The 14,027-nt window shown below is 36.7% G+C and overlaps 1 protein-coding gene across 13 annotated transcripts in view; it reads right to left on the reverse strand.

The window, feature by feature from the left end:
* Positions 1–14,027, reverse strand: part of MEF2C (myocyte enhancer factor 2C) — a 166,515-nt gene that overhangs the window by 69,828 nt on the left and 82,660 nt on the right. For all 13 annotated transcript variants that reach the window (XM_057540516.1, XM_028169264.2, XM_007193024.2 and 10 more), the window contains one exon: positions 4,803–5,006. In XM_057540516.1, coding sequence (XP_057396499.1) covers positions 4,803–5,006 — 204 coding nt within the window. The remainder of the gene's footprint in view (positions 1–4,802; positions 5,007–14,027) is intronic.

Consider the following 14,027-nt stretch of genomic DNA (forward strand, 5'->3'; position numbering starts at 1 on the left):
TAAACATCATTAGGTGGCTTGAGTATAGGATGGGAACTGGGGGGGTTTGGTTGGAGGGAAATAGCAAAAGGTGAGGCTAGAGAGGAAGAGAAATACAGGGGCCAGATCATGCATGGCCTTGTGAGCAATCTTAAGGACCAAGAGTCCTTGAGGGGCCTTGTTTCTGTTCATATCTCCAGGCATTCCATGGCACATAGCATATGGCAGGAATTCAGCCAATCTTTGTTCAGTGAACACATGGAAGAATGAAAATTCAACAAATGACCAAACAAATAAGTGAATGTGCTTTTTCTTTTAAGAAAAGTAGCTATGTAATATACATCTATAAAGTATGCATAAAAATGTCATGTATCTATATTTTTATATAAGTATAAAATTGGAACCTATTTAATTGAGTTAGATACAATGAAAGCTCAAGTAAAAGAGACGTAGTTTTATATTTTACAACTATTTACGAATTTTGTAATACAGAGTTTGTAAAGAAGTCCAATTCCACTATTTACTGCATTTGCTTTTCTACAAAAATTGTTCTTAATTTTCACCAACTATGTAAAGGTAGTTAATTTATTGATAACCTCCAGTAGCACTGTGGAACACTGAAGTTTATAAGCTATTTTAAGGCCTTTTCAGACCCAATTCAGGCCTTAAGTATTACTGTGCAAGGAGATATTTTGCTGGAAAAACTGTTCTTAGAAGTCCTTAAACAGGAATCAGGTAACAGAAAAAGTTTCACGTAAATATCATCTCTTATTCTCCCCTTACTTTCTTCCCCACCCCCGCTCTTCTTTTTCTCACACACACACACACACACACACACACACTCTTCTTGCCCATCCTTGCATCTGAAAAAAAAAAAAAAGCCAATAATCTTCTACTGAGAGAGTTGTGAATCAAAGGTTCCTTCTGTAAGTGTTACAGCCATCTTTTTGATTTGCCAGGGAGCAGGATGGGGCATTGTGTTTTATTCCACGTCCACACTTAGTCTCTTAGCCACTGGCCCAGACTAGATGAGCAGCTCAATAGAATCACTGAGTCACTGAGCGGTGAGAGGCTCCCTCCTGGCAGGGTGCTAAGTGATGCTCCCATATGGGTTTTGCAGTTAGCAAACATGTGCTGGATATGGAGGTGACCTGTCTGGGACTTCTGTCACTCCAAGGGTCACCTGGAATGATCTGGTGATCAACGACCTGTTTGAAAGTTTTATTAAATTGTTTAGTTTAAGCCTTCCTTTCAGTAGCTTGTACTACATTAATGAGATTATTGCTCCTTTGCCCTCCAATCGTTTCCAAGCTGATTTTTATATATTGTTTATATCCTTAACACAAATGCCTGTCTCCTGGTTCAGAATTCCATGACCAGTGCTGAGCATAAGCTGGTGCTGCTAAATCATCACTGAGTGAAGGAATGGCCTTAACAGGCTTACAGCATGTTCCGTGGGATCCGCGATCTTCAGGTCATCCTGAAGGGCTCAACCCCACATCTCCTTCCAGAATAGAGCTCAGCATCAACTGTGAGAGCAGGAAGGCAGCTAAGAGAACCAGGAGTGGTGCTAGACAGGTGGAAGAGATGAAGGGGGCAGTTCCTTAAAACCATCAGAGCCCCTACTGAATTTCCACAGCCTCACAAGCTAGCATTTTGGATAAATATCTAGTATACTTGTCACAGAGCTAAATAAAATGGACTTTCTTCAAAGGAAGTGCTTTTAATACAATAATTGTTTTTTGGGTTTTTTTCTAACCAATGGATTAAAAATTTAACACATTTACAAAATCTGGCATATTTATATATTGTAGCTAAACAGATATTCAAGCTGCATTATAATGTAATAATAAAAAAAAAAAATCCCGGTTTGTCTGTTAAGTCTTTGTAAGTCTTTGTGCCATTGTAACAGTAGTGCTAATTATCAAGCAAAGATATGATAATTACGAAGAGCTTTTTTGCTAAAAGAAGGAATCCTTTTCAACACCCACGTGCTGCACAATTTCCTATGACCCTGTAACACTACTCTGGTACGGCCCAGAAATTTGTATTTCAGTCTGAATGCTGGGAAACATATTATTTCTCTCTCTACGCCAATCTTTTTTTCTTGTGAGTAAACTGTTTTCAGAAGGTTAAGGGAGAGGGGTAATGGTCCAAATGGGAAATATAAAACTAATGACCCTTCATGAAACATATTATGCTCCTCATTAAACTTACTCAGTTAACTGTATTACATTAAATTAAAATAAATAGGATTTAAAATTTTACCCAGGAGTAGTAAACTACCCTAACTTTCAACTTTGTGTTAGATCCATTCTAAGAATGGATTTCTCAAGTCCCTGATGTATCACAGGTTCTTAGCCTCCAACACAATTATGTCTTAGTCTTCTAGAGGTTTTCAAACTTAGTGTGTCTAAGAATTACTTGGGAAACTCGTTAAAAACGCAGCTTCCTACCCAGATCCCCTCTTCTCCATCAAGTATCTCAAGCATACTGATTTCAGTGAGGTGCACTTTGGAGAGTACTCTATGTATTTTTATGGTATAAACTTTGTCAACCTTAGGGGTCCCACTTTACTTCTTTCTCCATCATCTCAGTTATTACTAAGGTGTGGGAAAGCCGAATGGGTGAAGACTGTGTGATTCACGTAGTTGAGCAGGGCAGTCCCACATCGTGTTAGACTTATATGTTATTTTCATCCAAAGAATCAAACCATCTCTAGTTTTGGTCTAGGAGCCTCAGAATGTCGTTTTGAGAGATTCACAACTTTCATCTACTGATGTTAATAGTGCAGGATAATAGTGGAGTTGCTACTTTACTCTTTTTGCTTTTTAAAGAATTACATTGTACAGACTTTCAAATTCACTGCCTTCATTTTTGAGATGAGAAAACTCGCCCCCTCCCGCCCCCCGGGAGAAGTAGCTCATTTGTCACCCAGTAAGACTGTGCAAGGCAAGGGTTCAAGTGCAAGCCCTTTAACTTTCAACCCAATGTTCTTCTCATGACCTTAAAGAAGTCTAGCTCAGATACCCATCTGTCCAAGAATATGAAAATCTCTAGAGTATGTGAAGTTTTAAATCTCCTTTAAACCACATAGTATATTCCTGAGCAAAGCCCTCAGAATACAATTTTATAGATTTTTAAACTCCTTAGAAAACAAATTTTAAAAGTCAACAAATTTTCAACTAGTTTAATATGGTTCTACTGCACTTCCCATCATATTAAGAACTGGAGCAGTTCAAGTCTGATGACAAATTCCAATTCAGATTTTTTTGTTACCCTGCAATGTTTGTTGTAATGATTTTGGTAATGAGGTGGAGTTTTGAGTATAGAGTTGTTTTCTGTTCAGAACTTATGTTAAATGTGTGTGAATGTACACAAGCATGCACATGAAAGCACTCATGAGGTTTGACAACTGACAACTGTCTGTTAATATTTATGTTTATGTATTTTCACACTTATATGTGTACATGAATAAAATACTATCTGAAATACATACTAGGTAAGTTTTATAAATGATCTTAAATTTCAAGATCAAGGCAAGCCCACAATTAAAATTATCAGTCAATGAAAAGCTAAATGTGTAGTAATGCAAATCTGAAAGTATTTTAAATACACACCACATCAGGTCTACTCATCATATACTTTTGTTTCTCTGAAATTATCTGCTTGGCCTTACTAGGCAAAAAATAAAAAAATTTAATTGATCAGCTCAATACTTTTAAAAAACTTCCAAATAAAAGTAAAGAAACGAGAATTAATCTTAGACAATTATAACAGGTAAAGAGAAGATGGATGTGAGAGGCAGATTAATTTGATCAGGATTAGAACTAGATTTTTTTAAAACCAGTTTAAACAATTTAAGCAATGGCAAGAATAACTTGTACTCTGGCAGATTGATGCTGAATACATACTTTTGAAACATTTATTTTCTCTTAATTCTGGGAAAGCAGTCACAATCTAGGAAACCACAAGGAGACAGATAGGTGAGGAAAATAGATGGGGGGCATTATATCTCTGTATAACGGGGACATATACCTCATTACACCTCTTCCTTTTTGGTTTAGTATTCATTGCTTACAAAGGGTACTATAAGGCGATAACATTTAAATAGGATACATGTGAGAAGCATTTAAAACTGTACAGCAGTGTTACTTATGCTAACTAATCAAAAATATTTTTGAGTTTCAACACCATGCTTATTTATTTTTGGCACAATGGAACAATGTTTTAAATCTAACTTTGATAAAATACCAAGTAACATTTAGAAATTCATTTCCATCAGATTTCTGATTCCATGTATATTAACAATGCTATATTAAATGATATAATTTGGGGGAAAAGATTTCTAGGAGAATAATTGTCTTTACTCCTTCAGCATGAATACATTAGGAAGAATGAATTAGAAAGAAGAGACATAAAATGAAAAACAAATGAAAAGTTGGGGTGAGCTCATTTTAAAATATTTTTTTTCTTTGCTGGGAAACTAGTATATACTTAAAAGAAATCATGAGAAATAATCTAAAATGTGGGCGAGCCATCCCCTGGCCACACTTCCCCATTCTGGTGGCCTGACCCAGGCGCCTGATTTCTAGCAAGGACCAGATTCATGTAGTCCCTATTATCATACCGCTCTAACCTGCATTTTGAGAAAGAGAGAGGGTGGAGTAATAGTTGGGGCTTTAAACCTGGGTACACCTGTGGGAATATGAACATCTTAGGTAAAGGAAGATGTGCTTGTGTGTGGGGGGAAGGGAGGGGGTAGGTCTGAACACCCGCGGCTCTGCCTGTTTGGGGTTCACCAGGCACGCATGCGCGCTCACCTCCACGATGTCTGAGTTCGTCCGGCTCTCGTGCGGCTCGTTGTACTCGGTGTACTTGAGCAGCACCTTGTCCATGTCCGTGCTGGCGTACTGGAACAGCTTGTTGGTACTGTTGAAGATGATCAGCGCGATCTCACAGTCACACAGCACGCTCAGCTCATACGCCTTCTTCATCAACCCAAATTTCCTCTTCGTAAATGTCACCTGGAAAAAAGAAAGCAGACACGTTTTTTTAAAGAGGAAAAAAAAAAAAGCATGCCTTTAAAAGTAAAACAGTACTTTTTTCCTTTATAAAACAACTTGTGTTGTTGTCAGAGCCCTCGGGCACTAACACATTTGGAAAGAAAGCAAATAAACCTAAAACTAATTTCTGCTTAGAATTTTAAAATGTGTGATTTCTAGCTTGCTGCTGAATGTGAAACTGCAAATGCCAGATTTAATGTAGGGCATTTTAATGAAGGTGACCAGAGAACTGTTCATGTTTCTTTGAGCAATTCAAGATTTAAAAGAGTCAATTTCAGCAGGGTTAGCATATTTCTTAATTATAAATTCGGAGCTTATTTTTTGGCCATGTGAAGACTCGACATGACATTATGGACACAGTATTTTAGATCTATGTTCAAAATTTCTCAAAACTGTTTAGTCTCATGCCATTGAACTGAAAACGCTGAAGGGATCTGACTGTACTTTCAGACAGAGTTGTATTCTGTTTTCTAGAAATCCAGCAGGGAGTTGGGAAGTGCTTTAGCCATAACTGTTGTTAGGGTTTTGGTTTCATTCTTCTGTGTATCTTTCTTCCTCTCCCAAGCCAGAAACTGTATTGCCATCTTTGCCTTTCTCTTCTTTTACTCTAATCTATTACCAAGTCCCACAATTCCTTCCCTCAAAATGTTTCTCAGGTTCACACTTTCTTGTCTATTTCCCAGGCAGCTCTATCATTCATGTCTTTATCAGCTTCCTGTCCTAGACGATCTCCCTGTCTGAAACCATTCCCTCCTCGATTCATCCTAATCTTCAAAACCTCACTCTTGTCACTGCCATTTCCTGATGGGCCGGCTACAACAGCTCCCCTCTCTGGCTTCAAATACTTCTACCTGCCAGTGCAAATATGCATTTTACCATTCCCAGTTTCAGTCTTCTCTGGATTAAACTCCAGTCTGCCCACCAAAAACCATGAACATTCTTAAGTATAAGCCTTTATACTTCATGGTCCAGTGTTTCCCAGCAGGTCTTTTGTAGAATATTATTTCTACAAAATATTCCTTAAGACCAAAAGTTCAATGGTCCAATATGTTTGGGAAATGAGGCACAGTGGTATATTAAAGGCTGAGGAACTTTTTAAACTTTAACCTGCTTCCCAAACTTATTGCTGACAGAACGTTGATTTCTTTGCTTATTTATTTATTTTGAGGAGCACTTACTCTCATTCTTCCGAACCAGGTTTTTGAGGCATCTACCCTGGGAAATGCTGACTGACTTTTAGTTGTTATTTTCAAAGGTGACTATTTAAATTTTTTTCCTCAACTTCAAATCCAACCCATCTTGCAGAGGTCAGCTGAGTTTTATCTACTACCTACTTGGGTGTAACTCCTAAATCTCGAGTCCCGCTCCTTATCTTTCTCTTTGTCTCCAGCCACCCCATGGATGTCCTCCACTCACGTGTCTATCTAAAAGTCCTAGGAATCTCAAACCCCCAAAGCCCAAACTCACCTTCACCCTCGAATCTGCTCCCCTTCCTGGGTCCCCCATCTCACCATAAACTCAGTCACCCAAACTAGAGACCGCTGAGTGGACTTTGAATGTCCCCTATCCCACACGCCTAAATAAATGTGTTGACAGGAAGTGTGGACAAGCAGACAGAAAAGCTGACTTCCTGGTCTCCTCATTTCCCCACACTTCTGTTAATACTTATTGTTTTACCCATCACCCTTTATTTTTTCTTATAGTACTTATCATATTTTATAACTTGTATAATTTTGTGTGTGATCATTTGTTTAATGTCTGTCTCCTCCACTGCAGTGCACGTTCCACAAGGGCATGTACCATTTTTATTTTGCCCACTGCTGTATCTCCAGTGCCTAGAACAGCAGACATATGGGCACACGTTAAAAAGCTGTAGTATAAAAAACAAAATAGGGAAAACCATTATGTCGTTTTTAGAAATATCAAAGTGATGTATGTTATATAAAACTGTGATAGCTTTCCCCACCAAATTTTTATTTAGCAACTCATAAACAGAATTTTAAAAAGATAAATCTACACTTTAATAATGATTATATTCTTTAATCACATCTGCACTGAAGGCAGCATGATAGAAAGGGAAGAACATGGGGTCTGGATTCAGGGGACCCTAGATTTGAATGCTAATCTGCTATTTATTAGTCATGAGAAATTCACTTAACTTCTTCAAATCTGATTTTTCTCCGAGTTTGATTTTTCATCTATAAAATGGAGATAACACCTACTTGTGGTGTTGCTGCAAGGATTACATAAAATAACATATGTACAGTATCAAGCTTTGTGTTTAAAGTAGAAGCTCAATAAATCTTAGTTCCCATCCCTTTCTTAGTTGACTTACAGGAGAAGAATTTACAAAATATACCTGTCTTAGTGGCTCAAAGAGTCCTGATCAAGGCTATTTGAGGATCTTACTACAGTCTTCCTGATAGAAAGATGAAGCTGAACTATGGAATTCCCACTGATCATTCTTTGGAAAATACAGCATTTAGGTATTTACCAGTCCACATCGGCTAGTCAATATCTACTCAGATATGTTATTTACGTTGCAACTGGGATAATTTTTCTTTGTAATGATTGCCAATGTTTCACCTTCTGTTTTATGTTTATTGATTGTCTTACTAAAGTGCTTCTAATAAAATATAGCTAGTGTTTTATTTCCAGTGTCTCACCTTCTGTTTTATGTTTATTGACTTACTAAACTGTGCTTATAAAATATAGCCAGTGTTTTATTTTCATATCTGATTATCATACTACTTTAGAAACTTTTTTTATTCTGGTTCATTCAGATGAGTCATGACTGGTATTAGGAATGAGCTAAATAAAGACTATCTTTTTGGAATGGATTAAAAAGTATCACCATTAATTATACAGATTTATACAAAATGTCTTTTAATAATTCTCTTAGATGCAATTTAGTTATGCAAATATACTTGCACATTGGTATTTTGTTTAGTGAAGTAGGCTACAGAGTACGTTCAATGCAGAAGGCACTGACCCAAAATACTTTCATATATCTAAAACCACTTTTAATCAGACTTTCATGACCACAAACTGTAGGTGGAATGTCTCGATACAGTATGGTTTCTGTTGTACTCAAACCTCAGAATTTAGCACGTTACAACACTCACCCTCAAAGTACATTTCAGCACAGAAATATCATTAAAGCCACTATTTGTGTTTACTTTTAGGTACTCCTCAACTTTTGTGTAACCAAATAGGCTGCTGGATAATGCATACTTATTTAGTAATACCTGTCAGAAAGTCAGTGCATATGGCTTCTTTTCATTAAAACTGCAAACTGAAATGATGATGACTATATTAAAGCATTTAAGAAAATATCTTCAAAACCTACTCTTAATTGCACTAAGTTTAATTCTGTATTATGTTCATATTCTTCATAGCATACTCAAAATGTATTTTATAATGCTTTTTCTCATTGTTCACAGTTAGATAAAATTGTTTTTCAGCATTAAGCTTTCTTAAGAGAACTGGGATATTACCCTTTGTTTAAAATATGCCACTCAATGACAAAGATTTCAATTCAGAGCTTTTATACTTAAATATAATAATGTATTGTAATGATTACATTTTTCATAACTTGACAATTGTTTGTAATGGGGACAAGTCCATTTCTATTTCAATAACATATTTTGAACCTTAGGTGAGATGGAAAACTGTTTTTACAGCAGTTAGGCAAAGAGATGCTCTTTTCCAGTGTTTACATCAATCAAGGTGCACCAAGAAGAGAATAAAACCAATATTATTTAAGTGGGCACTATAATTTACATTTAGTTTTCAAAATTAAAGAGACTTCATATGTAATATATGTATGGAAAGCAAGATGACTCTGTAAACATTGAGCATTTTATGTATTTTTTCTTTACCTCTTGAAACAGCCTCAAATGTAATGATGATGTTTTATTAAGACACTCAGTATTAAGTTTTATATTAACCTCGAGTTTTAAATCCTAGCATAAGGGCAGGCATCACACATCTCATGCTGACAATTACTCTAGAACTTATTAGGTATGAATCAATAATTGAAATTAGAATTTGAAATTGAGAAAAGGAACATTCATTAAATACAGCTCCATACAATTTATATTCCTTATAAAGAAATAAGGAAGATCTATTTACAGAAACATGAAAGTAATTCAAGCAATTTTTATTGAGCATTTTCTACATGCTGTTGTGCCGACCAATACCGACTGAGCATTCTCCGCGTCAGACATTGGTGCTGGGTGTGCAGGCTTCTACTACATGTAAATATATATATCTCCCCTGTTCATGTCTCACCCTCATGGCTGGAGGAAAAACAGTCATTTAATTCCTTAAAGCTCCAAAGGAATTTCCTTCATTTGAATCAAAATATATTCCTTGGCTAATAATGTTATATTTCCAGTCATGTGTAATGATCTGAATTGTATTTTTATCCAGAGTTGGGTGAATTCAGTTTTTGTTTTCTGACCAATCCTTCTTCTAGACTGAGCAAGAAAAATAACAGTAGATGTTAACCCAATCAAGATGAATATGAAATGAAACCTACCATATTGGTTATTTCTTATCTTGTACTCAGAGAAAGCTGATCATGGCATTACGTCCCTCCCCCTTTCCATCTGGCCGCTGGCAGGCTCCCATGGTGCTGTAAGGCTTCCTTTAAATGTCAACTTCTTCTATGAAGCTTTCATTGTCACATTCAGATAACACACTCCTCCCTCGTTGTTATCCTCTAGAGCTTTTTACAAACCTTTATTATGAGACTTATTCTAATATTACAGAGTTGATTGGTTGTTTGAGTCTGCCTCTCCTGCTGGCTTTTTGAGCTCCCTGAAGACCCCACCTCTGGCCTCACAAAGACTGACCAATGGATACTCAATGAACGATGGATTATGGAATGGAAATACTCTATTTTAAACTGAATGTCTCAATAAAATTTTCTGCTAAAAGTAGATAATTTTTAAACTTGTCTTTTTGACAATTTACTGTTTTACTTTTCTTGAAGAAAGAAAAAAATAATTCAAAAAGTTCAGAGAAAAGCGGTCTTTATTCCTTGCCCTGATGACTCACCATGAAGGAAAGAAAAGTGTGAAGGTAAAAACTGAATTTTACAATCACAGGATACAGAGGTAAAGGGGGGAGGATCTAAGAATTCAGATGACTGCATTCATTGAGCAAAAATTTACTGAACTTTCTAATGAGATCAGATTTTTAAAGAACATGTATTTTGCAACGTATTTGATGAAATCCTCATCACAATATTATATATTTGAGATTAGCTAGTAGTAATGTAGATGGTTTAAATATGAATTAATTAATTGGTGTTAAGTTTAAGGACAGTCTCTTACAAAGGGCCACAGAGTTCAAGAGTAACTTTCCTGTCCCAGGCACCATTTTTATCAGTGGTGTAGATGAAGATGTAGCTTGCATGCTTATCAGATCCACACACTACACAAATCTGGGTGATAACCCAGCAGATGGTAGAGTCTTTATACATACATAGCTCTCTCTACAGAAAGCTGGGTCACAAACGACAAGAAACAGAGGTAATTTTAAAGTCTTCATTCGTATTAAAAAAAAAACAACAGAATTATATAATCTCAGTTTGGAGGAAAACTAACATGATAGCTGTTTTTGGGAAAAGGATCTGAAGTTTTAGTGTTCCACAGTGGGAACTAATTATCCTAATGATCTCTTAGTTAGCACTAACTAATCTTTGGTACTATATTCAGCTCTGAGAATTTTAAGAAGACACTGGGTGACACCGACAAAATTAGAGCATCTATAGGATGGCAAACAGGTCGATGTAGGGTCTGAGAATAATTTTGCAGGAGAAATCATTGAGGGAATCTGGAATGTTTAACCCAGAAAAACAGAGTTAAAAGAGAAATGCCAAACACTTTCCAAGATCTGTAGACTTCGTGGCCATGTGAAGAGGCAGATGAGTTATTCTGTTTTGTTCTATAGAGCAGAGTTAGAAAGCATTGCTGAAAATCATAAAGAGGTTCAAAACAGGGGGAAACCCAGTGATGAGAACTGTCCAAGAGTGGATCTAGTCTCCTGAAGTAAGAAGCAGTTCATTGCTGAACATGTTCAAGTAGGGCTGCATATCAAGGAAGGTCTAGAAGGCGTTCCTGAATTAAACAGGAAGCTGGACTAGACACCTTTAAAAGATTTATTCCAGATTTAGATGTGCAGATTCTATGCCTACGTAGCACAGACCTTTGGGTAAAGGGGAAGATTAGAGTGAATGGAATACAGTTTACAACAAGAATCTATTTCTGCAATTTCATTCCGTAGAATGTCTTATGTTTTGGTTACTCAATTTTATCTATATGTTACCATAGTCATTCTAATTTTAATATTCCAAGAAATAAAACTGGATCACTTTCTTTCTGTAGTTAGAAGAGATATAAAAGACTGTAAAGAATTGGAGTAGACAATATTAAATTAGGTATAGTGCTGAAAATGCACAGAAAAACAACTGTCCAGATTGATAAAATAGCAAATTCACATTAAAATATTTAAAAAGAAGCAGTATATGTGCATCATTACTGGGGCTCTGTACTGTGGAAGCAAAAACATGGGAATTGAAAATCAAGTCTAAGCTCTGCCGTGTATGAGCCGTGTGTCCTTGGCCTCGGGTAAATTGTTTAACTTACCCGTACCCCAGTTTCCTCACCTGTAAAGTGGAGGTAATAACAGACATCTTACAGAGTTATGATGAGAGTTAAACTAAGGAACACACAAGTGTAAGTGACTTGTTGACTGTGAAACACTATACAAGGTAGGTAGTATTTTTTTTCTGATGCATCAGGCTCAGTCACTTCTTGTTACATACTGTAAAAGACTGCTCTCTCAACTAAACCTCAAGCTTCCCTTGAAAGCCCGGAACATCTCCTGTCTGCTCTTGTAACCTGAAGTCCCAGAACAATACTTGGCTAAATATTCATTGAATGAATGAATGGATAGATGGATGGAATAATTACTCTTTTTTTTTTTGCAATCAAAACTGAATGGCTAAAAATGAATTTCCATGCACGCTCAAATTATGTTAATAAGAAGTTTGCCACTGAGAGAGGAAAATTTCACAGTTATTTTTCTTTTTTGTCACACTAACTTATAGTAAAAATGTACATTTGGTAAAAATGAATAGGAGAAAAACTGGATTGGGTCAAATTTTGTGTGTGGGTTTGTTGGTGAAATTGGAGCATATATTTTTTATAATTGTTTTTAGATAAGAGTGTTGACTTTATTTGGTCACTTTTTTCTAAGAAGTTTTCAGAGACTTTCTAAGCTATCTTGCTCCATTTGACAGCATCTCTTTTAACTTATTATTGGGCACAGTTTATCATCCCCATTTCTCAGATGATACTGTAAACGAAGGCATGAACTGCCTTATCCACAGTCACAAAGCTAGTCGCTGATGAACTAGAAATAGAACCCTCTTCACACAAAATCCATCTTTCTTTCCATTAGTCAGTGGTTCCTTCCCTATTTTAGACAACTGTGCATTTCAGGGGCTGAAGGTCAGTACAGCATGGACCTCTCCAACCACTCATCAAGCACTGTACAGGTACATTAAGAAATGTCAGCAATTCTGATGAGCACAAGCAGGGTAGTGCCCAACTTATTAATTAGTATAAGGACAGCTTTCTAGGTTAAAATAAAAAAAATAATACTACTAATACTAAAATTGAGAAGAAGTTGGTTTCTAGGTTCTGACAATAAACCAAAGCTCCTTTTGTGTGGACTCTGCAGCTACCTCTGCCCTCAGACCTCCAGACATTCCCACTAAAGCCAGGGAGAACCACATGCATGCACTAGTGGGCACACACTAGTTCTATATTTATGGATGTTTATTTAAATTTCACCGAATGAGAAGCATTTTGGTTGGTAGCAAATACGAGCCTGTTTACAGCCAGAATAAAAAAAGGTGGGTCTCTGATTTACACACAGTCAATGTAAATAACAAGTTCTAAAACAGAGGACAAGTCCTGTATCATTTCCTACAGGGCACGGAAATTAGTTAGACTACTGTGTAACAGAAAGGGCATTTAATCATGAGTCTCCACACCACACGCAGGCCTCTGTTCACCCTCCCAATCCTGGCTCCATTCATAAAGTCACCTCAGGAGAACTTTCCTGCCATATTTTAATGGTAGGAGTCCTTGCACCTTACAGGAAAGAATAAATGAAAGAAAAAGACCTTTGGAAACAGCAGCTATTCACATCTATGAGAATAACTGAGGCCTAACTCTAAATGACTTCAGATGCATTACTAAGGGAAGCAAGGATAATTTTACCTATGGGTCTCTGATACTTCATCCCACCAATCAGAATTCCTTCAGTCTGATCTTATTGAACTTATCAGTGAGTCTGCTCAGTGAGTGGGGAAACTTTTTACTCATTTCTTTAACTCGTAAAGTAATATTAGTTTCATAGTTTTAGAATGCGTTTGGGACTAATATACCTAGCTAATTGTATTTTCAAAGTTTTGAGGTTTTATCAGGGTTTTTTTCGTCCAAATAGAGTCACGATGAATACAACTGTAATCCTATGGAAATATTTTAGATCCAGCCCTCCTCACCCACAGCCTAAAGAATCTCTCAGTTTCCTCCCAGTTAAGGAAAAGGAGTGACTAATGAGGGACAAGATGGGCAGTTCACGGATACAATGCGCTCTCTAATCCAGAGCCGCTAGGTCTTCCTATGTGTTTAAAGGGTTAGGGATGGAGTCAAGAGTCTGCAGCGGCAATCTTTAATTGAAAAAAAGGGAAATGCCCTCTTAAATGCTCTTTTTCTTCCCCTGGCTTGTTCCTGACAGTAAGTAATGGTGCAACTGTTCTAAAGTATTCCTCTCCAATTTTATTTTGTTTAATTCAGTCTGTCATTAGAAAGGCTTGCGAGCTTTAGGCTTGATGATTACTCTCGGTGGGAGGAAGTAGTGCCACTGCAGACTTGTGTTCTAGACAAGCGCTCCTTTATA

Source organism: Balaenoptera acutorostrata, chromosome 2 (assembly GCF_949987535.1).
Source record: "Balaenoptera acutorostrata chromosome 2, mBalAcu1.1, whole genome shotgun sequence".
Taxonomy (NCBI): Eukaryota; Metazoa; Chordata; class Mammalia; order Artiodactyla; family Balaenopteridae; genus Balaenoptera; species Balaenoptera acutorostrata.